This window comes from Chionomys nivalis, chromosome 11, assembly GCF_950005125.1.
Source record: "Chionomys nivalis chromosome 11, mChiNiv1.1, whole genome shotgun sequence".
NCBI lineage: Eukaryota > Metazoa > Chordata > Mammalia > Rodentia > Cricetidae > Chionomys > Chionomys nivalis.
The window spans coordinates 26651917-26675032 of NC_080096.1; the positions used below are offsets into that span (position 1 = coordinate 26651917).

Sequence of the window (23116 nt, forward strand, 5' to 3'; positions counted from 1 at the left end):
ACAGTTCCAGCGAGGATGAGGGGCTCAGAAGATGTAACATGAATGAATGAATGAATGAATGAATGAATGAATGAATGAGTAGGAGACTTTAGAGGCAGACCATGGGTCTATTCTGACTCCTGGCTCTTCCAGTGACACAGTACCTGCTGATCCCAGCAGGACAGAGGTCTCACAATGCCTAGACACACCACTGTCCAAGAAAGCAAAAAACCAGTTCTTTGGGGGCCTGACAGGTGGATCAACTCTCTCTGTCGGGCCTCCATGCTCTAGATCAGGAGAGTCCCTGCCTGTGACCCCCAAACCACCAGGGTCTTCTCTGAGCAGGTGCCAGCCCAGACAGCAGCCCCTGGGAGTAGGACGTCGAAGAGGAAATATGGCTCTGGAACAGCTGCAAGGTTTTAGAGATGGAAAAGCACACAGGCCCTTCCTCGGAGAGGGAATGCGTGCCAGGGGCCTTTGCCTATTGAGTTTTCATCAAAGTAATTTATTGATCAATACAGAGAACATGGCTAGTTCAGCGATTTTGTAAAAAAATCACCATGTGTTGAATACGAGGAGCACTTTGCTGGATTGTGGCATTCGAGGCCCGGCAGGACCACGCGTGTTTTATGGCCTTCTGGGAACTGGGCCCTGGCAGTTACATCTCTGTGCCTTTATCTTCATGACAACAAAACATTTGGATGAAGGAAAAAGATGGGTCAATCTGTCTACCTGGTAACAAATACCAAGACGTTTCCCGAACAAGGTCACGACAGCAAACCTCGAGCCGGGGAGGCTGGGAAGATGAGTGGACAGAAAACCATGTTGCTCCTTCCCCACTCCCAAGGCCAAGGCCAGAGCAGAAGAGGGGTTGCATGCACTCAGCAACTGTTTGCCAAACCTCCACCCCATCTGACACTTTGACACCTTTGATTTTTGCGCATTTTCTGACGAGGCTGACTGAGTTTCCAGAGTGACAAAGCAACTAAAAATGAACGGACGGTCCCCAAACAGATGGCTCTCCGGACACAGCTTTGCCTGGTTGGACCTCAGTTTCCTCGTGTCCAAATTTGGGGGGCAGACTGGAAAGTCCCGAAACACCGCCACTGTGAAATGAATGCTCAACAGACACAAGTGGTTCCAGCAGACGTGGCTGGTTCCAGCAGACACGGGTGGTTCCAGTAGACGCGGGTAGTTCCAGCAGACACGGGTGGTTCCAGTAGATACAGCTGGTTTCAGTACAGTTCTTCTGTTTGTTTGCTTGGTTTGAGAGCTGGGCTGGAGCCCGGGTTGGGTCAATAAGGGGAGGTAGGTCTGTTACCATGGGTGAAAGACAAAAGAAAGGCCCCAGCTCTCTGGTGACAATGAGCTACAGGAGAAACTCCAGGGGTCACCCCTACCTGGGTTGGCTCCTTTCTTCTCAGACCCTAGAGGGGCCCAAGGAAAGAGGTTGGTGCCTCCTGCCACAGTGGCTGCTGCTGCAACAGGGAGGTATAGGCCACACAGATTGGCTTCCTCTTGGGTGGGTAAGTGACCCCAGCATGACTGGCAGTGAGGGGCACTGAGACAGACTCTCCCAGAAGCTGAGCCTCCACTCTGATCTCTTAGGCCGCTGTCACTTCCCTGGATCAGGACCTCTCCCTTCCCATGGTGGGTCATGAGGTCATAGCAGAGACCAAGGACACAAGGCATAGACAGCGTGCAGAAGGAACCCTCCCAGGTAACATCAGGACCAGGATGCTACTTATTCGACATCTCTGACATGACGTCCAATACCATCAACCAAGGACCCTCTATCCCCAGAGAGGGACTTGATTCCAGGCCAGCAAGGCCAGATGTCTAGAATCCCAGACTGGAACGGTTGGAGGCTCAGGATCCCCAGGTTTGGATAAGGGGGGATAATCCACACATCCAGTATGTATCCCAGCAGGCAGAAAAGCAAAGCCAGCCCCGAACGCCAAGAAAGCGAGAGGCCGTATTTGATCCAGAACTTAATCCACTTGCACAGAGAACTAGAGCCGGGCAAACAAAACAGTGCCCGCTCTCATCTAAAGCTTCCCCATGCCACCTGCTTGCTCCAAGGGACCAGCAGGACTGTATCATGGCAGGACTGGGCCACATCCACAGATGCTTGCATGTGGAGAACCGGGGGTCCTTTGTTGAGTCTTCCTTCTGACAACGTCCACAGAGCACTGTTGACAACAGACAGCTCCTGTTATAGACAATCCCCAGGGTGGTGTGAGGTCCCCAGCACACTGCCTGTACCTGCCTGGAACTGGGGATCATCCCCTTCTAGGCACAGTTCTCCCCAACTTCTGTCCAAGCAGAAAGAAGACTGGGCTTTGCAAAACCGCTCTCCTTCAGTCCAGGAGACGGGAAAGGGTGCATGCATGGCCTATTATCTGGACCCAATTAGCGGCTGAGACTGTGTAAGAGTGATGAGCCTGTGGCCACCTCGAGGACTAAGGAGACTGAACAAGGACAGAGGTTGTTAAAATGTTCCTGCCGAGCTTGACACCTGCACCATGTCCTCCTGCCTCAAAGACGAGGTAGCGCTTGTGGGGGAGGGTTCTCAGGATATCTTCACCCAGCACGTGTTCATGTAACTTACGGAAACCCCACCCCAGAAAGGCACAGCCCTTCCCGATGGAGGTACAACTGGGAACATCAGACACATGCCACTTGCTCATTGCCTCAGGGAGGGGACGGGTCCTATATGGTCCTTCTTACCTGTGACTGCCACTCAACCTAACTTATTAGCACTTACTAACCACTCACTGGGAGCCTACCTGGAGCAGCCATTGGGAACAAGCAAAGGGGTTCCACTGTATCCAGGCAGACCAGGAATCGTATCTTAGAGACACCCACCCTGGGCACGTTACTCACTGGCTTTCTTCGTCTGAAGCTCCTGTTCCTTACCTGGAATGGGACAGGGACAATTCCACTCACCCAAGGAGACTATGAGGCTTACAAGAGACTAGCAAAAGACTGGGGGCCCCACAGCTGTGAAAATGATAGCAGACGGAGACCAAATCCCTCCCCACCGTGGAGAAGTCCTTGTCCACATGGGAGGTCAAGAGTCAGCCAAATAGGAAGCAGGTGAAGTCAGAGCGGGCGTAGGAAGAGCAGCCCTGTCTCTGGCCTTTGTTTCCTCCTGGGGATAAACATTCCTTTTCTCTCTGAACTTGACTAAAAGCCAGTTCGAAGCAGGACAGTGGTATCCTATCACAAGGGATGATTTAGAAAGCAGGGTGGGGGCTGTGGCACAGGAGGACGTGCAGAAAAAAGGTGGACACCAAGTTGGGTAGACAGTTCCAATGTCTGAATGTTCGCTGACTCAAAAACAAAAAAATCTTCATGCAACTTAAAATTGAATAAATCAGGGGCACAGATAAAAAATTAGGTCCACATGGAGAACTGCTTGCATGACTCCGAAAACAGTGGGCATGTTGCTTTGCTTTAATAAAAACATCTTTTTAAAAATCCTACAAGGAAAACGGCCTGAGGCAAGCACAAGAGGCCCCCAAGCTGTGGAGTCCTGAGACCCAGGATTCCCAGCAAGATCAATGGGACAGGAGAAAATTTCAGTAGCCATGGATGCTCCTGCAATAGCTGAGGAAAGGCTCCAGGCAGGCTGGGGGTTGAGGGTGAGATGGTGGGGGCTTCCCAGTGCAGGGAGGGCTTCACTAGGCGTGAAGGCTGAGGAAGAAACGGTTCAACAGGAGGCAGAAGAGGGTAGCACCGCAAGTGGAGCATCCAAAACGCATAGTATCTGAGCTGGCACCGCTCCTCCGGAGCCCAGCCGCCCGCATCAGAAGTGAAATGGTTCCTCAGTAACCTGTGGCTGAGGGATGGGTGAGGCTACTGCAGCAAAATCCAGAAGAATCAGGATCCTGCGACATCTGCCCCTCCAGGGTCAGTCCCTGTAACCGGGACGATGAAGTGCCAGATGTGAGTCCAGAGACGCCTGCTAAGGGGGACAGGTTGGACCAGGAGAAAGGGATGAGCAGGAGGGATGGAAGGAGAAGCCATTAGGGCATTGGAGGAGTAGAGAAGAGGTCTTTCTCCAGCTTGTGCCCTGCTAAGGACACACACACACGCACACACACACACACACACACACACACACAGACCCTGAGCACCCCTGACAAGCAAGACATAGCAGGGCAGTGAGCCTCTACCTCTGTTATTCGACTTAACAATAGTGACAATGCATAGGAACATTGCACTATGTCCCCACCTGTGTAATATAATATACGCAACTACAATCTCTCATTAGAAATTCAAAAAACATTTAAACAAAGAAATAAGTAAAACTGCTTTGCCTTAAAAATAACCAAGTCTCTGCCCCGTTGGTGATAAGGAAAACAATGCCACGTGGGCTGAATGAACTGTGCCCTCTCTGCACAAGTTAGCTTGTGTCCACACGCTCCTCACTGAGGCAGAGCTGTATCCTGCCTCTTAAAGTGCTGCGTGCATGACGTGACTCTCTGGAACACTCTTAGTCCACTGCTTGGCATGTGCCAGGTATGTAATGGGTTGCTGTTGTCAATGGATTGCCGCTGTCAATGGATCACAGTTGTCTGGATTCATCAAGAGACACTGTATTCACAGAGCGGGTTGGAAATTAAACATGGAACGGAAGAAAGCCCAGCCCAGCAAGATCTCACAGAGCGCATGCTCCTGGCCCAGCATCCTAGGTACTGCCCCACACTGTGCTCTCCCTCCCCCCCCACTCCATCTGTTAAAGAGAAGTAAGACTGCCCCATGTATAACACACAGAGGGGCTCCTCAGCTCACCCCAAGCTCCAGACCCCAAGAAGACGGCAAGGGCTAAACTGGACAATGACCCTGTCACTTTCTCTTTCAGGCCTTCCTGCCGGAACACTGGGAGACCCTAGGACTCGCTACAGGTCCGACTGGTGGCCAGACACATCAGACCCCGCCTGATCAGCAGAGGAGGCTGAGATGAGTGGTCTGCCATCCACAGGGCTTGCTCCTTGGGCAGCAGGGGACGGAACTTTGAGTAGATTTTCAGTACAGAGTAGGGAGCTGTGAACGGGGCTGAAGGCACAGCTGAACCAGACGACATCCCGATGAACAGCGTACTGAACAGGCCTAGAGGCACAAACACAGAGCTCTCAGGAGGCCCGGGGCCCTTGTATATGCCCAGCTTGCCTCCACTGCTTAGGCCCAGGGCAAAGGGATAGTCAGGCCTATGGGGAAAACTCAAAACAGTGAATCAGGGTGCTAGCTCTCTAAAACAACCCTCTACCCACCCACAAATGGCATTTCTTTTCTCACTTGGACTTCTGAAACAGCATCCAAGGGACGTCCAACTTCCAGGGAAGTCATGTCCCACAGCCACTAGGATGACTTCTCAGAGGTGTGGGTTTTGTTCTGCTCTTCTCCATCACAAAGTCCTCAGTAGCTCCCCAGTGTTCTTGGGATCTGGCCCAGCCTCATCGCTGTCACTCAAACACCCTTCAGGAGGGTCACCTGGACCACTTGTCCATCACTGCCACTCAAACACCCTTCAGGAGGGTCACCTGGACCACTTGTCCATCACTGCCACTCAAACACCCTTCAGGAGGGTCACCTGGACCACTTGTCCATCACTGCCACTCAAACACCCTTCAGGAGGGTCACCTGGACCATTTGTCCATACTACTGTTGCTCACTCTTGGGCTTCCTTGAGGTTTTCAACACGTTTACAATGTGAAACTGCTGGTATTTGATTGTGCTTGCCTGCAAAGCTGATGGTCTCACACAGCCCAGCTTATGCCACCGCCAGTCCCTTGGGCATCTGAACACATTCTATCTGCTAACTGGGAGCTCTTTCCTCGCTCCTCCCCTTCACACTCACCTAGCTGTCCTTTCTTGCTGTTTTGAGTCTCGTGGCATTTTCTTAATCCTGAACTCTCCCCTTGGAATCTGCTTTGATATCTGCCTCTGCTGCCAGACTGTGAGCTTCCGAAGGACGAGGACTCTGCCTGCCTTGCTGACCTTGGCATCTGGCAGGAGACTGACCCACAATGAGTATGCAGTAAGCCACCTGTGGTGAGTCACCACTCCGTGAATGAAGTTCCGACTCTGAGGGTTTGCTGCCTGACCCCAGGCCTTCTGCTTCAGATGTCAGTCTCTGCTCCTGCAGAAGGAAGCTGCATACATCAGAGATGGAAACCAAGCAGGCCAGGTCTGTGTTGTGCTTGCTGGGACTTCCAGCAGGCTGCAGGAACCGGTTTCCTCATTGACCTGGGGCATCACCCCAAGATGAGCTGTGGAGGCAGTAGGGTCTGAGCTCCGAGGGTCCTCGGCAAACACCACCTTGAGTTTGGCCTCCACAGGGTTTGCAGAAGCTGGAGCTGGCAGAGCCTTGGCCTTTTCAGGATCTCGGAAAACCTGGATGTCCTCAGCAGCCTTGGGTGTACAGCTGGGCAGACTGCGAATTTCCCAGGGAGAGAATCCCAGGCTGCTCAGTGACGTCAGCAGCCAAGCTGTGTGTGTCTTCATTACAGGAAGCCCACTACCCCCATGAGACAGTTTACTGACTCTTCAAATAGCACGAGAAATAAGAAGGCTAGTACTAGCCGGCAGCCACCTGTCTCGATCCTACAGGGACCTCTCAGGCCAGGCCTGCTTCCCACTTGCTATAGACCCGAGACTTTTTTTTAATTACATATGCCATGCATATGTGGAGGTCAGAAGATGATTTGTGGGAGTCAGTTCTCTCCGGCCACCATGTGGGTCCTGGGGGTTAAACTCGGGTAGACTTGGTGACAAAGGCCTTTACTGGCTGAACCATCTCACCAGCCTGAAGCTAGAGATTTACAGACAGTCACTCTTGCCTTCATGTCTTTGAGTTCCTGTCCTTTTCATATGTGTCTCTCTGTGTGTATGTATGAGTGTGTGTTCATGGAAGTGTGCATGTGTGTGAAGCTGCATAATCACACATGTGTGTGCAGTCGCACATGCACAGATGCATGTGCCTGGAACATCAGAGAACACAGATTTCAGGGGTCATCCTTAGGAAGATCATCGCCTGCTTGGAGACAGGTTTTCTCCAGGGTCTCTCCCTGTCCTGGAACTCCGTAAGGAGAATAGGCTTCCTGGCCAGCGGATTCAGTGATTCCCCTGTCTCCACTTTCTCAGCACTGGGATTAGCAGTGTGTGCCACCACACCTGGAATGTTCATACGGGGTTCTGAGAATCAAGCTCAGGCCCTCGTGCTTGCCAGGCAAGCATTTTACCAGCTGCTCCATCCTCCTCCTCAAGTACTCAGTCTCCAAAGCTGTGTAATAGGGGCATCGTGCACTGTGCCCATTCCCCTGGGATGGCAGAGATTGGTGAGAAGAAAGCACTACCTGTTAGCTGGAAGGAGTCTACAGGAGGCTTAGTCCTTCCTCCCAAGGCTCTCTGTCCAGTCTCAGCCGCAAAACAACTCACAGGGAAACCTGCCCTTTGCCTGATGAGCAAGGCTGTTAGACCGCTGGCCCTCCCCAGCCCCAGGGAGATTGATGCTTGAACTGACGGATCACTCCAATGTATTAGGTAGATAAAGAAATTGATTATTCCATAAATCATTGTCTCCATGAAAAAAGGCCCAATTTTTTAAAAAAGAAAATATTATAAATCTGTCCAAAGCCCTGTGAGGGAAAGTGTGCAGTCATTTTAGTTTAATTGTCTGAGAGCTTCTTTGCCACAGCCCCAGAAAGAGAAGCCCTGGAAAAGAATGAGCCTCGAGCAATGATGAGTCTCCACGCCCTAAGGAGAGGCCGAGAGGCAGGTCATGCCCCGGAACTGAGAGCTTTACCCTGAAGCAGCAGGAAGAATCTGGACTAGTTGGAAATAAAGGAGAATCACATCTCTTAGACACTCAAAAAGTGGATTCTGGGGGCTGGGGAGACCGCTCAGTGGGCAAAATGTTTGTGGCACAGCATGAAGACCCAAGTTCAGCTTCCCGGCACCTCTGTAAAAGCCAGACATGGCTGCAAACATGTGTAACTCCACTGCTGGAGGGTAGAGACAAGCAAATCCCAAGGTCCTGCTGGCCAGCCAGTCTAGCCAAACTGCACTCCAGGTTCAGTGAGAGACCTTATGCAAAACCTAATGTGGAGGGGTAATTGAAGCTACCCAAGCACTCTCGCATGGGTCGCCCATGCACGTGCCTGAGTTCTCTCTCTCTGTCTCTCTCTCTGTCTCTCTCTCTGTCTCTCTCTGTCTCTGTCTCTGTCTCTCTCTCTCTCTCTGTCTCTCTCTCTCTGCCTACCTAAAAAAGTTAGAAGGAATTTCTTTCTAAAGGCAGAACCAAAATGAACCCTGGAGGGGAAGGTGAAGCTTGACCGTTCCTGGGAGAAAACAAACTGAAACATTTGTCTAGTAGAGGAAAGGTACGCCAGGAGGGCAGGAGAATGGTTGGAGAAGATGGACATCCCTCCCACGCCTGTGGTGTGTTATGGGGGCAGCTCAGTTCTGAGCATCTCTGAACTTCGTTACTTCACCCCAGGATGCAGGAAAACAAGGATGCTCCAAGCACAGGGCTTTTATGGAGGCTGGACATACCTCAGTGTGAGGGACCCTGGTGTTATCACTACCTGGATCCACAGGGAGGACCCCGAGAAGCTCCCTAGTTCAGAATGCAGCTGCACCCTGCCCCTGCGGTTCCCGGTCCTGTGCACTTTGTGACACAGAGTGGGCACTCCACTAATGTTTGCTGAATCAATGAGTCAGCCCATAATCCACGTGAAAAAAGACAGGAAATAAACACAAAATTACAAACAGCATAAAAATAGCCACATTTCCAAAGCAGCTTTTCTTCTGCTTCTGCTTTCTTAAGGGAAAAAAAAAATAAAAAAATAAAAAAAAAAAAAACCAATCCCTTCATGCTGACATTTCTCAAACCAGGGCCTCAAAATCAGCTCTAATTAAAGCTGCCACAGCCCACTCTCCCACTGCACATTCTAGGTCTTGCTACCTACTGTAAGCTTCTGGGACCATCTTTCTTCTGAAGTCCCAAGAGCCCAAATGGCAATTCTTCAGTTGTTTTGACATGTGTGGCTGTCTTTGTCTCCTTGGTTTTTGATGCAAGTACTCCCAGCCAATTCTCAGTCCCCTGGTGATGGACAAAAGCTCCCCCATCCTCTGACCTCTGAGATGTGTGACCCTCTCTCCTGGCTGGATCTTCCTGTCTCGGAGATGCCTCTGTCCCCCTCCACCCCATCACTAGGCTTCTCTGACACATCCAGGTGACAACGCACCTGGAGCTGGAGCCGGGGCTCTTTGAGGGAACACCACAAAGCTGTGACACATTGGTTTCCCATCACCTGAATGAATAGTAATTTTATTTATTAGCAGAAAATAAGGTTCTATTACAGGTGTACAGGGCTCCACAGCTCAGGAAACAATAACACAGAAAACACATTTAAGAAATCACATTTAGCAGGATGAAACTGCATTACGGAAGCCCACTTACCAAATGCAATGTGAAAGATGATGCCGGCAGGCCAAGCAGAGACTCGCGGTTATCAGGTGTGTTATCTGACAAGCGGATGTTCATGCATTTTGTCATCTGCTACTGCTCCCTAGCAGACAAGCCTTACACGGCACCGAAGATTTAAGAACAGTTTATGTGGAAGGGAAGAAAAGGGAGAAATTCTACCCAGAGGCTTCCCCTTCCTTAACCATGTGTTACTTGACTCAAACAAAATTCCCGGTGTTTCCTCACCAACTGTGGGCTTCTTAGAGACTGCTGCCCTGTATGTGACTACCAGAGCCCTGGGGGACCTACACTGGAAGGCAGAACACCTGTTTAGTGTGACCTTAGTCACACCAGGACTAGAAAGAGTCTCAGAGCAAGCAAAACCGTTGGTCCTAGCCCAGAAACTGGCTGCTCTCCGTGGTGCTGAACGTTGCGGCAACTCCAGGGCAACCACCCCCCGCCCACCCCCGCCTCTGAGCCAGCAGGGTTATTATCTGGGATCTTTTATAAACACATACAGACCCAATCTGAATTCTCTCTTTGTGGAAAGATATTTCAGAGGCATTTTTTTTCACACTGGACAATTCTAGTCTGTGTCGATCTCTAAAAACTCAGGAGTTCAGGACCAGCCTGGGTAACAGGCTGAAATCCTGTCTCTAGTAATGTAATAAAAAAAAAAAAAAAAAAAAAAAAAAAAAAAACTATAAAGTTCAAAGTGATGTGTGTGTGCACATGCGTGCACGTGTGTATGCGCGTGTGCTCGCACAGGTGTTAAGAGATCAGGGCCAGAAATCCATGCTTTAGCTTCATTTTCCCCTATGGCTCACCAAAAAACATAGAACCAGTCATTTTTCTTGTGACCTCAGTATCTTGTAACAAATGAGAGCGATACCCATAAGGTCCCCAACACTGGCGATGGCCACACTGGTGCCCTGGTTCGTCCATGGACTCTGACAACATTGAACACTATGACCTGGTCTCCTCCCACATGAGAAAGGATCTCCCCGATTCCGGAGAAAAACCCAGGCTTTACTTCTCTTATAATAAGTCAGGGACTCAATCTTCCTGTTAGAGGCTCCCCTAAGCCTCCCTCCCCAGGGATCAGCTGTAATTCAGTTTAACCTGAGAGTTCCCCCATATTTTATTTACTGATTCGATGTTACGAGACAAGTAAAATAGACGGCTGTCACCTCTATCAACTGGAGTAAAAATGGCCTTGTCAGCAACAGGCTCTTGCTGCTCATGAAGTGTCACCTGATTCCCTCCAGAAGGGCATGAGGAAACGGAAGTTCCTGGCTTCAGTAGGAGGCTGTCCCCCTCTGCTATGTCCCTAAGGGCATGGCGAGGGCTGCTTCACGATCTCAAATCACTCTCAGTTATACTACAGAGGTGGACAAGCCGTACAGACACTCAGGAAGTGTGAGGACCACAGTCCTCAGTTTCCCCAGGAACCCAAAGGGAAGGCTGCTGTCACTCATCTGGCTTTGGACAAAGAACAACTACCAAGCCCCAACCTGGCCATCTAGCTCTACAGAATCAACGCCCCTTGAAGCATCTCTGGCAAGTATATAGCACATGCACACACATACAGGCACTTCGAGCACCCAGTCGGGATGTGCAGATCTCCACGTCACACCTCAGTTGTCATGTCAATCCATTGTCTACACATCCCAGCAGGATCCAGACAGGTGGCAAAGAGAGGAAGAAGGGACAGCCGATCTATGACTGGAGAAGGCGCAAACGGCTCAGCCACAGCTCTTGTTAAGGACCAGGTGGTACAAGTTCATATCCTTAGAGCAGTCTCCAAGAGAGCATCAGAGATGCTGAGGAACAAGGGACAAGGAACAAGTGACAAGTTCAGAAAAGCAGAAGGGTCATGACTGCATCCTCAGCCTCTTCAGGAAGGGGACAGCCGTGTCTCTCAGAAGGAGAGCTATCAAGATATGAAGCAAGAATGGAATGCCTAGTCGTGGACTTGGAAAGGAAGGGCTCGCTGCCCCCATCACTCCAGTGTAACCCAGTAGATTAGATGGGAAAGCTCTTGGCAAAGAAGAGGCCTTCTGTGTGTTGGGAGACTACCAGAGGCATGCAGGTTCATAAAATCCTCATGGATGAGACAGAAAAGGTGCTAAACTGAATGGCAGGGCAGTTAGGTGACCTTCTGTCCATATGACCATAGTCATGGATATATTTGTATGATTGACAAGTGTTTACTCACTGTCGATGATGAGTCAAGCACAGACTGTGCAGGACACAGAGTCCAGCAGAGGGCAAGCACAGCGAGCTCCGTGCTGTCCCCGTGCTTATTGCTACAGTGACTGAGAACAATACACTGAACATTATACCCAGGGCAGGGAAGGGAGCTGTGAAGATGTGCAGAAGGCAGTGGAGATCAGAAAGGCTTCCTGGAGGAGAAGATGTGTTTGCTGAGAGGTGAGTATGAGCAGTTGTCCAGACAGAAAAGCAGGGCAGAAGTCAGGAATGAGAGTGGAGAAGCAGAGCCTTCAGGAGGCCTTAAACATTTGGTAGAGAAGAACAGAAGATGTGAGAAGATGATGGGCTGAGTCAGAGTCCAGAGACTATGGCCGCTGCCACGGAGAACGCAGAGGCCTAAAGATTGAGGTGACTTAGAGTGGGAGAATCCAAGGTCATGTGATGAATCCAGCAGGTATTGACGTCAGCCATGTCCTGTATCAAAACAGACATGGCTATAAGAAAGACCTGTCCATCCCAGGCTCTGATGGCACAAGGCATGCTAGACAACATAACAGGCAGTCCCCAAAGCTTTGCTGCTGAACAGGGCTCCCCAGCTCCAGGCCACTTCATCTCTACAGCCCCCAGGAAGGAAGCCACAGAGGGAGGGTCCGGTGACATTCATACCCACTTTCTGAGATGGAACTGTGGCAACAGGCCTATGTGGTCCACCGACCGTGAACAAGAGAAAGAAAATACTACACAAAGATGCAATGACTGAACTCCCTGGAGATATGCGACAGGCCCTGCCTTGAGGTGTTGAACGTCACTGTCACCAAGAGGATGAGAGAAGTTATAGGCTGGCAGTGACTCTTGTGGCAAAGACCTCAGAAACTGGGTGGTGGTGGCACACACCTTTAATTCCAGCACTCTGGAGGCAGAGATAGCTGTATCTCTGAGTTTGTGGCCAGCCTGGACTACATAGTAAGTTCTAGGCCAGCCAAGGATACATGGTGAAACATTGTATCAAAAGAAACAAACAAACAAAAAAAGACTTCATATCTTAGGGCACCACCAGCTTGGCACAGCTCAATAAAGAGAAATAGCTGTTTAAACGCAAAATGTAACCAGGGGTTGCCTTATTAGAGACCAAGGCTAAGATCCAGGAAGATGGGGCCTTACCAGTTTCAAGAAATAAGCAGTGTCAAGGAAGGCAAGGTGCTCGTGGAGCTGGGCATTTTTGGAACGAAGGAAATCCTTTATATTTGTCAGGGTAGGGAAGCGGGCCGGTGGTCTAACAGCAAGAGCAATGGGGAGCAGCTACATAGAGTGCCCACATAGGGAATTCTAAGTGCTTCCTATGCATTAACTCGCCCAATCTTCACCAAACGCCAGGAGATAGATATGATCACTGTGAGTAGCATTTCAAGATAGGTAACTGCTCAAGATTGCACAAATGGGAAGTTACAAAGACAGGCTTTGAAGTTAGTATGTTGGAATCCAGAACCTGCAAACTTATCCACAATGCTCAATAAAAAAAAGGGGGGTGTTTCTCACCCACCCCACCCCACCTTATGCCAAGCCTGCTGGTTCTCACAAAATCCCTTGAGGAGAAAGCTACTGGTTCTGATTCCACAGGTGAGTGAATCTACACTGTGAGAAGTGATTTATCCAAATTCACATAGCCAGGAAGGAAGGGATTTTAAGCTCAGATAGCTGGATGCTAGAGTTCACATTCCCAAGATAGGAGTCCTATTGGCTTCTCAGAACTGCCAGCAGATGTACTTTCCCTTCCAAGTTGGGCATCTGCAGCCAACACTGAACTAAAGAAGGGGTGGGACCTAAAAGCTGCAAGCTCCCGAGATTGGTGATACTTAGCTGGAGGCTGGCTACAGGGAGATAGATCCTCCACCATGTTGTAACAATGGTCTCTCAAAAGGTGGCACCCAAAGTGGATATGATGGCTCTCTATCATTCTAGCACTCCAGAGACTGACGCAAAAGGATGGCAGAGAATTTGACGTCTGCCTGGGCTGCAAAGTGAGACACTGACTCAAACCAAGTAAGCAAGCAAACAAACAAACAAAGGAAGCGGGGAGAGGGAGGGAGAAGGAAGGAAGGAAGGAAGGAAGGAAGGAAGGAAGGAAGGAAGGAAGGAAGGAAGGAAGGAAGGAAGGAAAAGCATATAATCTCAGGCCAGCAGCACTCACTTTATCAGGGAATCCTTAACAAATGCAAACCATAAGCTTCACCCTAGATTAGCTGAGTGAGCCCTCTGGGGCTTTGGTCCTGGCAATAAGTGTCTGAAGGAGTTTTCCATGATTCTGAGGAACGCTAATATTGGAGAACCAGAACCCTAGCATGACTCCTGGAGTCCTCTGCAGCCTGAATTTTGCGATTCTTCACTAAAGACAGGAAGTAAGATGCTTGGAGCCCTGGGAAGTCCTTGGCTTCCCGCTCCCGCTTTTCCGCCCAATTGGGCAGCTCTTTGGAATAGCGCATTCAGTTCTGCAAAGCAGAGGCAGGGAGGCTTTGCAGAGTTCCCTGGCGTTGCCATATTTAAAGAGCTCGTTCCTGCAGCTTTTTTCTGAGAACTCTATAAAACCCCTTCCACCAGCAGCCTGTCTGCATCGCCTCTTGAATAGCAGGAGACTTAATTGTCTCCTGTGGACTGGAACCCTCTTGACAACAAACAGGAATCTTTGCTCCTTTTCTCTGTCTGCAGTCCTTAACCACCACTGAGCACAGCACCAAAGGATCTGGAGTGGAGGCTCAACACTCCCCCGGTTCCCACCCGGTTCATTATTGCATCACCACGGGGACAGCCAGGGGCTCCCCTCCCCAGCTTTTGCAGGGGCCTTCATTACCTGGCATCTCCCCAAAGAGCCAGCAATCTCTGTCCCTCTCTCTGACCTAGCTACAGACCATCTCCCATCCCCACTGACCTGTCCAAGAAACAAACATTGAACACTATTCAAGAAGGGTGGGCTAACCAGAATTCCCCAGACGACTCCCTCAAGAGCATCCCACTCCCATCCCCTGAGTCTTCCCAGCTCTGAACACATGTTTTAAAAAGCATTTCAATTAAATGCTGCAAATGCAAATGCAACGCCCTAGGCTGCAGGTGTGTGATAAATAATGGTCCAGGAGTGTCCTAGGAAGGGCACCTCTCTTGCTCTTGTAATTGGCACAGTGGTTTGGACTTGCCCATTCCACATTACGGTACGCTGGCATGTGTGAAACGAGCAAACACCACACGGAGAGCCGCACGGAGCATGAGCGCCAGGGTAAAACACAAAGCACCGAGCACAACCTTAAGAGCCCTGTCTGACGACAGAGACATGGCCTCCATCCCGGGGAACCCTTCCTTCTCCTTCTCAGTTATTAAACGTTAGGCGCCATACACAGAGCTTCACACACTTTCTCTCCTTTAATCCACAAGGCGTCCCTGTGAAGGCAGCCCTATAAGGCTCAGCCATATGAAGTGTTTGTAGGTCAAAAACAACAGACCAAGAAGCTCACTAAATACTACTGTTTCTCTCCCGGCCAAAGAAGAGATAGAGGTTCGGAGGGGAAGTGACTCACCAGAGGTCATGAAGCAAGCACACATGAGGAGGCTCACACTGAAATGACAGTCAACCACGTCTCATCAAACCCAGTCACATCATTAGAGGTGCCAAGAAAGAACAAAAACCATAAGTAAGCACAGACACAGCACGCGACGCCCATGCTGGCGTCCATGTGAAAACATAAAGGAAAAAGCCTAGCTTAGCATCCATAAAATACATCCTTAGGAAACATCCATTTGGGTATGATTGGGAAAGATGGCTGTGGGCAACCTTGGGCAGACCCTTGTCTAAAGCAGGAGGCAGGGTCGCAAGCATGAGAAAAAACCAAGATCCATCCCAAGCCTAACCACAGTCAAGGTCAACAACACCTGCAAACAGGGTGTAAAGGTCAAGAGAAGCAGACGCAGGAACTTGCACTGGAAATGAGCTCGGGGAGAAGGAAATGCCAGCAGAGGGGAGGCAGGTAGAGGAGAGGCAGCCCCGACTCCAGAGGCAATTCCAAAGAGACGGAACAAAGTCATGTGGGGGAAGGGTGCAGGCACAGTAGGCTTTGAGGCCTAGCTGCTGTAAAAATGTGTTAAAAGGGGAAGAAAAACAAAAATCAACAGCCTGTTGCCCTCACCTCCAGCTCCCTGGCCCCTCCCCCAGCCTCACCCCTCCAAGCCCCATTGGTTAGAGCTGTGTCTCACAGTTCTGCCTCTCTAAATCCAAAACCTATAAAACCAGAAGCTCACCCAGATGGGCAGAGCCTGGATTTAAGGAGGCACTCATCGCTGCATCGTCGAGGTAAGCTCAAGGTCCTCATCTTTTGAGAGCTTCCTTAAATCCTGACACCCTGGGAGTTTCAAACCCGGCCCAGTCTCTGAAAGGTCTCTGACTACCAGAATAAAGGCAAAGAACTAATGTTGGTCTTTGGAGCCACTTAAGCTTTTTTTGGAAAGACATCACAACTATCTGATTCTGGGAGACTGGCATTTTATATCTCCCCGCTTTACAGACAGGGAAACTGGACAATATACGACATGCCGACCCCTCTGTCCAAGCCAGTCCTAAATGTGTCGCTGCTGCAGTGAGCAAGGGAGACAGCTCCATTTACTAGCGGAGTGGCAGCTGCTGACAGCAACCGCCATGCCCTGTATGCTGCCCACCAGTCTCGGTTCCAAACCAGATAGGCTCCATTTAGAAGATAGGCATGTGACTCTTGCTTAAAAATAGAGCAACATAAAAACTATCGGTAGCCTGCAAAGGATTATGGGGAGCAGAGGGAATTAGACCAGGGTAGGAAAAGGGCGGCGAGACAGGGAAGAAAGAACAAAGAGAAGCCCACCCAGCACATAGCTTCTTTTGCCAGCTCAAGGGTGATGGAGAATGGAGGTGAGATACACACAGGGCCCTTGCGGCTCAAAGCTTTGACAGTATCTTTGAGGATATCCTGGGAAACTCCAAGCAGAGGGATTTCTGTGGGTAGACTGGCCTCACCCATGGAAGAATCCAGCCTTTCTCTGAGGCTTGAACTAAAGCCCTGGATCATGAAGAAGCCAAGGCTAGGTGGGGTACAGAAAAAAACATAGGAGTGTGTGTCTTCCTGGATATTCACCCTTTTCCACAGAAGGAAGCAATCTACCCTATGGCTAATCAGCAAGGCCAGCCTGACGCTACACATGAGCCCTGACGGGACTAAACCGTAGTGCAGAAACCATCCTGGGCCAGGGAGAGCCCTAGCACCGCCCCACAAGGCCTTCCTTGCTCAGCTTCCAGAACCATGGGCGTGAGACCTGCATTTCACTCCTTTATAGACTGCTGCCATCTTCAAACGCTCCAAGCACCAGATCTGGAAGAGGACTGCAGTTCAAATCCTGGGTCTACCAAGCACTAGCATGGGCTCAAGGGGAAGTGAGTTCCCCTCGCTTAGTTCCTTTGTCTGCAAAAAAATAAAACGGGGGGGCGGGGGGAGCACCAACAACACTGTAGATGCTCAATCAGATAATGGAGAAAATACGGCAGCTACATTTATTGAACACTTACTATCTCTCTGCTACTTGTCATTGTTTGGAAAGTGTTCCAAACAGCCTGGCAGCTATTAAGTGCCCAATAAGCTATGGCCATGGTATTGCTGGTGTTTTATTATTTTGATTATGCTCCAGACTCTGTAGGGGCCCCAGGCGGGAGACTCGGGTGGGTGGCCGTCTTAGCACAGACACACTGCCCTCTGGTGCTGCTGCTGAAGAATCAGCACAGGGAAGAAAAGCGCTCCAGGAAGCAAGGCCAAGGTGCCAGCTCTGTCTGACCTTCTGGGGGACTCTACCTACTCGGGGCACCTACCCCACCACTTTAGCCTGTGGAGGATATGCCAGGGGCTGCTGGCTGCAGGCTCTAGAGGAGGGCCTTATTCTTGGATGTCAGTCCTCTCTGTTGCCAGACAGGGCCTGGAGACCTCTATCCCCTACCCACTTGCCTCTAGAAGGTCCTGAGCGAGGATGATAGGGCTCAGGTTGCAGCTGCAGGAGGGGGAGGGGGTGGCCGACTGTGAGAGGATGGGGAGGCCTTGCCTTGGTGCATTAGAGACAGACCTAGCTAAAAAGCAGGAATCTCGCCCTCCAAGACTACCGGAAGCCTGCAGCTTTCCTTCCATAGGCCTTGCCTGCTGAGCGAGGAAGGGTAGCTCTAACACCTCCAGGCTCACCGGGGCGTTCTCTCTCTGCAGGGTACTCTACTTCCCAGTGCTAGAACACGGTGCCTGTGTGGACATGGGGGCTCCCAGGGAGGGAGTCATGGAGGATGCTGAAGGGAGCCAAGCACTCCTGCATTTCTGTAGGGGTGCAGAGCAGAGATCAACCTCTTTAAAACAGCACTATTGGGCAAGACTTCTAAACTCAACCTATCAGGCGCAGCCACAGGGGGATGCCCATGACCTCGGAAAAGCTTAAACAGGCTTGGCCACTCCACCCACATCCTAAAAGCCCCAGGTCATGCGGCCGTCCGTCAAAAGACAGCTCAGTGCAGTGGGAGCATCGAGGAGAAATTAAACTCCAGCTGGAGAAAGGAGGAAGCCGGAGCTGACAGGAGCAGCTGGGCTGAAAAGTGAGCAGGAATTCCTCAAGTTAATGCTTTCTAAGGCCCCTCGGGCCACTCCCAGGTTTTGTCTGAAGCTATTTACTTCTGGGGGGAAACCCTATTGATCTTCATTCAGCGGCTGTCTGTTCCTACAAGGCGCAATGTCTCCCCATGTCGCCAGTCAGGAGAATCCCTCATTGTTTTACATGCGGTGACTCTCAAACTCAAGGGGCGAGGGTTCAGGACAATCTGGATGATCTGATCAGAGGAGTGGCACGCAGGAGAGGGGTTTTATTCCTCTGAGAAGGTTAGATGGATCCCTGTACATTCAGAGACGGCTTAGCGCTGCCCTGTCTGCGGATGCTACAAGAACGCAGAGCTAGGTGTGCCCTTCTCTCCCATCCCGTCCCCACCCCACCTTACTCCTGCTTTATGTCACTGCAGTCATTTGGCTTTGAACTTCCCCACTGGCTGGCCAGAGTTCACTACCAGCCACCAGGCTCCTCGTCACAAGGAAGACTCGCCAGGTTTCCCCAGCTGCTGCCACCACTGCCGGGTTCCTTTTTCAAATTCCATGCAGCCCTGGATCCTATAGTATATCTGTAGTCCTAGGGAAGCTATAACCAGGAACCCTACAAGGACTATAACCGTTTCCTGCTGGCCTATTCTAAAGGGAACTTGACACCACCATTTATGTCCATCACATGTGTCCATCTGGGGAAACTGAGCAGCCGAGTCGGAAGAATAGGATTGTATCAAAGTGATCCAGTTCACTAAGAGCAAAAAGAAGAGAAAATGCAAGTCTCTAGCCTCTACGTCTGTCACCTTCCTCTTCAACTTCTTCTAGGTTATGAACCTGTAAATCCAAGTCCCCACAGAAGGTCACTAAAGCTCACTAGGCTGAGAAGACCCTGCATTTAATTGCCTATCCTAAGACCAGGATCCATTCAAACAACAATAACGATGACAACAATAATAATAAAACGCAGACCAATCTGCCTCACAAGCCTTCGATGGCAGCCCTTGATAATCACATACAGAATACATCTTCCACATATTCATATAAAATAATCAATGATCATTCCCCCCCCCGCAGACTACAATCCAATTACTCTCTCTCCCTCACTCTCCTTTGTTACTCGCAAACCATCCAAGCAATCAATGCCTTGACCTCTTCCTCTGATAGACACAATTACAAAAAAGACAGAGCAATGCAATTCATCTATTCAAGACGGATTGTTTGAACACTCAGTCACACTGCTGAGCTATCTATCTCCTTGTCTAAGAAGGAATTTCAGCCCCCAAAAGAGGCACAAAGAGAAGGGGCGGGTACCATACTCCCCAGGCCAGAGAGCCCATCTTGCACCTGCAGGTAAACCCTCTCTAGTCCCGTGTGCTCAGCGACGCCTGGCTGCTGGAGAAGGGATTCGGGCTCCAAGCTCCAGCAGTTCTGGCAGAAGCACCCAGCATGCTTCAGAGGAGGCCAATTTCCAAGGCCTCGATCCCTGCAACCCCAGCCAAGAGGCCCCAGATCCCAGAGATGGGAAATGAGAGATGGCATCCAGTCTAGCCAAGGCAGGATCTTTGGGTTGCAGTATGCTTCCCCCACCCCACAGTCTCCCGTGCCCTGACTCCAGCTGGGGTTCAACCTCAAGCTCCGGAAGGACAGAAGCTCAGTTCCCAGGGCAGCTCCAAAGAATCCCCGCAGCCTCAGAGCCTTCCCATCCTCCACCCAAAGCTGGCCCTGCTCCAGCAGTCACGTTTGGCATCAGTACAGCACCCCAGTCCTCGGGCTTGAAATCAAATAGGGAAGGGTTCTTGGATATAAATGGCCTGGGCCAACACGCTAATTAATCCTGGGGCTTAATATGAAGAAGATTAGAAGGGGGGGGAGGCTCTGCCATCCTTAATTGCGCTATTACACTGTGGCCCAAGAAAGGGCCACAGGTTTGAACCGTGCTTCCCTTCAGGGCAATGAGGAGACCCCTGTGCAGTTCTATGTACTGTCACAGCGACAAGGGCAGGTGAGGACTACGTACCCTGCCCATTTGTAGACCTTACCTCTGAGGCTCTGTTCACCTGCACCTGTCTCCCTAGGCCTTCCATTCCTGACAGTGGGCTGGACACACACCCATCCCACTCTGTAGAGGGAAGACCAAGAAAGGCAGAACCTGCGACGCATATAAGAGGCGCACAGCACCCTTTGAGATTCCCTTTCTATCTCAAGGACACTCTACCATGAAGGTCCCCTAAAAATCACAAGAAATGAGAGCAGAAATAAAGAAAGCAGTGGCCCCACTATTAAGGGACTAGCTGGAATGGTGTCCAAGCCAGTACTGGGACAGGAACAGAGATAGAGAACATTTTTGGCTAGTCTGGAGGAACCTAGGCTTCAAAGGGTTAAGCTTGACTGGGAGGGCTGTCCCTGGGGTCCCCTCAGGTTCCTGGCCTTCTCTGATTCCTGGTCCTGAGTCCTGGGCAGGCAGGGGAAGACCTCAACGACTGCAGAGCTGACTGTTTTCCGTCCCCATTCAGAAGCTGAGTTCAAGAGGACAGGGCTCTAGGGAGAGTAAGCGGGAGGGCTGCATCCTAGGAAAAACCTCAAGTGCCGATAACCAAGCCTGGCCCGAGTTTCCTGCATCTTCATCAAACCACTGGTCACCCCAAAGTCCGCTCTTGTAGGAGCAAAGTCGGCTGCCGGTGGAGAGCCCCGGAGGACGAGGAACTGACCCTGGCTGGGTAGAACTGCGCACCAGATGTTGGTGCCTCGCGAACCCGGGCTGGCAAGGTCTCCGACCCGGCGCAGGCTCTGGGCCCGCGGTAACCGAGGCTCCAGGGTAGCCCATCCTGGCCCAGCCCCGCGGGTCAGCTGGCCAGGGACACACACCTGCTCCCGCACAGCCCCGAGAACTGCCTCGCAGGGTGCCTCAGGCGGTCACAACAAAGTTAAAGCCCAGAGTAAGAAATCTGCGGAGGTGAGAGAAGCGGAGAAGCCAGAGCCCCAGAAAGCCGCGCGCAGATCGCCAGCCGCCGCCAGCTGCGGAGGGATTTCGGCTAACTTTAAAAGCCACTCGCATCTCTCGGCTGCCGTCTCCGGCAGCATTGGGCGGCCTCCTGCATTTCCATTCCCTAGCCTCGGTTACCCCTGGTCGAAAGAGGCCTGAGCCTGGGGGGGGGGGGGGGGCGTTGGAGCGACATGCAGGGGACTTCCCCTCTTCTGCTCCGCTCCTTGGTCAGCCAGGAGCAAGGAGATCAGCTGCCCTCGTTCGGCGAATCTATCCTCTGCACTCCCTGCCCTCGTCCGTCCCCGAGCTCCGGCGAAGAGCCCATGGGGGGGGGGGGGCGACAAGGGGAAAGAAGTTGTCGCCTTCCCCAGGGCTCCCACTCTGCACGGAAACCCGTCCCGGAACTCGGTCTGCGGCCATCCATGCTGACAGTCGCGACGAAATTCCCCCGAGGCACGGGGTTGGGGCTGGAACCTTCGCCACACTCCACCGCGTCGCCTTCCCCGGAGCGTGCCTAGGGCCCCTCGCCCACAGCGGCCCAGTTGCCTCCTCCCCGTAAGTAAGGCCCGCGACCCGGGCTTTGGAACTTTGTCCTCTCCTCCAAGAGCTCCCAGCAGATATCCGAGCCCTGCAGCCTAGAGGGAGGTTCGGACAATCTCTCGGATCACGTTCAGAGCACCCCCACTCCAATTCCCGTCCCCACCCGAGCGCGCAGAGACCCCCGGCTCCAGGGGAGCCCTTACCGATCCGGATGACGTGGGGCATCCCGCGCGAGTCTGGGATCCAGAAGGCGCACACGAGGAGCCCGGCCCAGTATTCCCAAACCAGACTCCGGAGGCGCCGCCAGGGAGCGGTCATCGTTGGGCGCCACCGAGCGTGCCCGGGGCGCGGCCGTGGCGGGCTCCCTGGGGCGGCAGCTCTAGGCGCGGGCGAGCAGCAGCCCCCGAGGCGCCGCCTGGCCCAGCCGCCCGGCTCCCGAGCGCCTCTGCGAGTAGGGGGCGCCCCGCGGCGCTCCGCACATCTTACTGGGGGGCCGCCCCGCCGGCGCCCGCCCCGCCTCGGCTGCCGCCCACGGGCCGCCTGCGAGCGAGTGCTCCTGGGCTCCGCCCGGGCTCCGCTCGGACTAGGCTGCGGCGTCTCCCGTTCGTGTCGGCTCGGCTCTCGCGCGGGCTTCCCACCTGCCCCGGCTGCCGAGCGGGCTTGCACGCGTCTCCGGCCGCTCCTCCTCCAGCCGCCGCCGATGCTATCGCCCGGGCTCGCACAAAGCCCCGGAGTGGAGTTGCACGCGCGCACACACTCCCTCCCAGCCCCCTCCCCCGCGCCCTGCCTCCCGCCTCCCGCGCCGCCCGCCGCCTGCGCTCCCTCCGCGTACTCCCCCGCGCACACACGCTTCCCACTCACACTCGCCCGGGCGCACACTCGCGCGCTCACACCTGCGCAGGGGGCGGGGAAGGGGTCCCTGGACTGGATTTGGGAGGGGGGGACGCCCGGAGGATGGAGACTCTCCTCCGCAGCTCAGACGTCCCCATCTGCCCTGCCGCCCCCAGGGCAAGGCACGGAGCCGGGGAGCTAAGCGTGGAGCAGCAGAACTGGCACCGCGAGCCGGGAGACGGGGACAGCCCAGCGGCCCGACCAGCTGGAGGAAATGCGCCCGCCGGGAGCCGCAAGACCCGAAGCCCGCCGTCTGCGGAGCTTCGCCGTTCAGCTCCCACGCGGTCGGAGCTGGCTGGACGGCAGCGGCAGGAGACCGACCTAGAGCTGGTTTCCCTCCTGATGTCCAGCCCTTGGGATAGCAGGGTTGGCCCTGGGCTTGGAGGTTGGCGTATGTGGAGGGGGGAG

General features: G+C 52.5%; 1 protein-coding gene across 2 annotated transcripts in view; it reads right to left on the bottom strand.

The window, feature by feature from the left end:
- The window catches only part of Grik3 (glutamate ionotropic receptor kainate type subunit 3), a 221288-nt gene extending 198757 nt beyond the window's left edge, over nt 1-22531 (bottom strand). Inside the window, exon 1 of one of the 2 annotated variants that reach the window (XM_057783968.1) lies at nt 22021-22531. In XM_057783968.1, the coding sequence (XP_057639951.1) occupies nt 22021-22135 (115 nt within the window). In that variant the 5' untranslated portion in view covers nt 22136-22531. The remainder of the gene's footprint in view (nt 1-22020) is intronic. The other variant, XM_057783971.1, reaches the window with a different exon arrangement.
- Nucleotides 22532-23116: the final 585 nt, after the last annotated feature.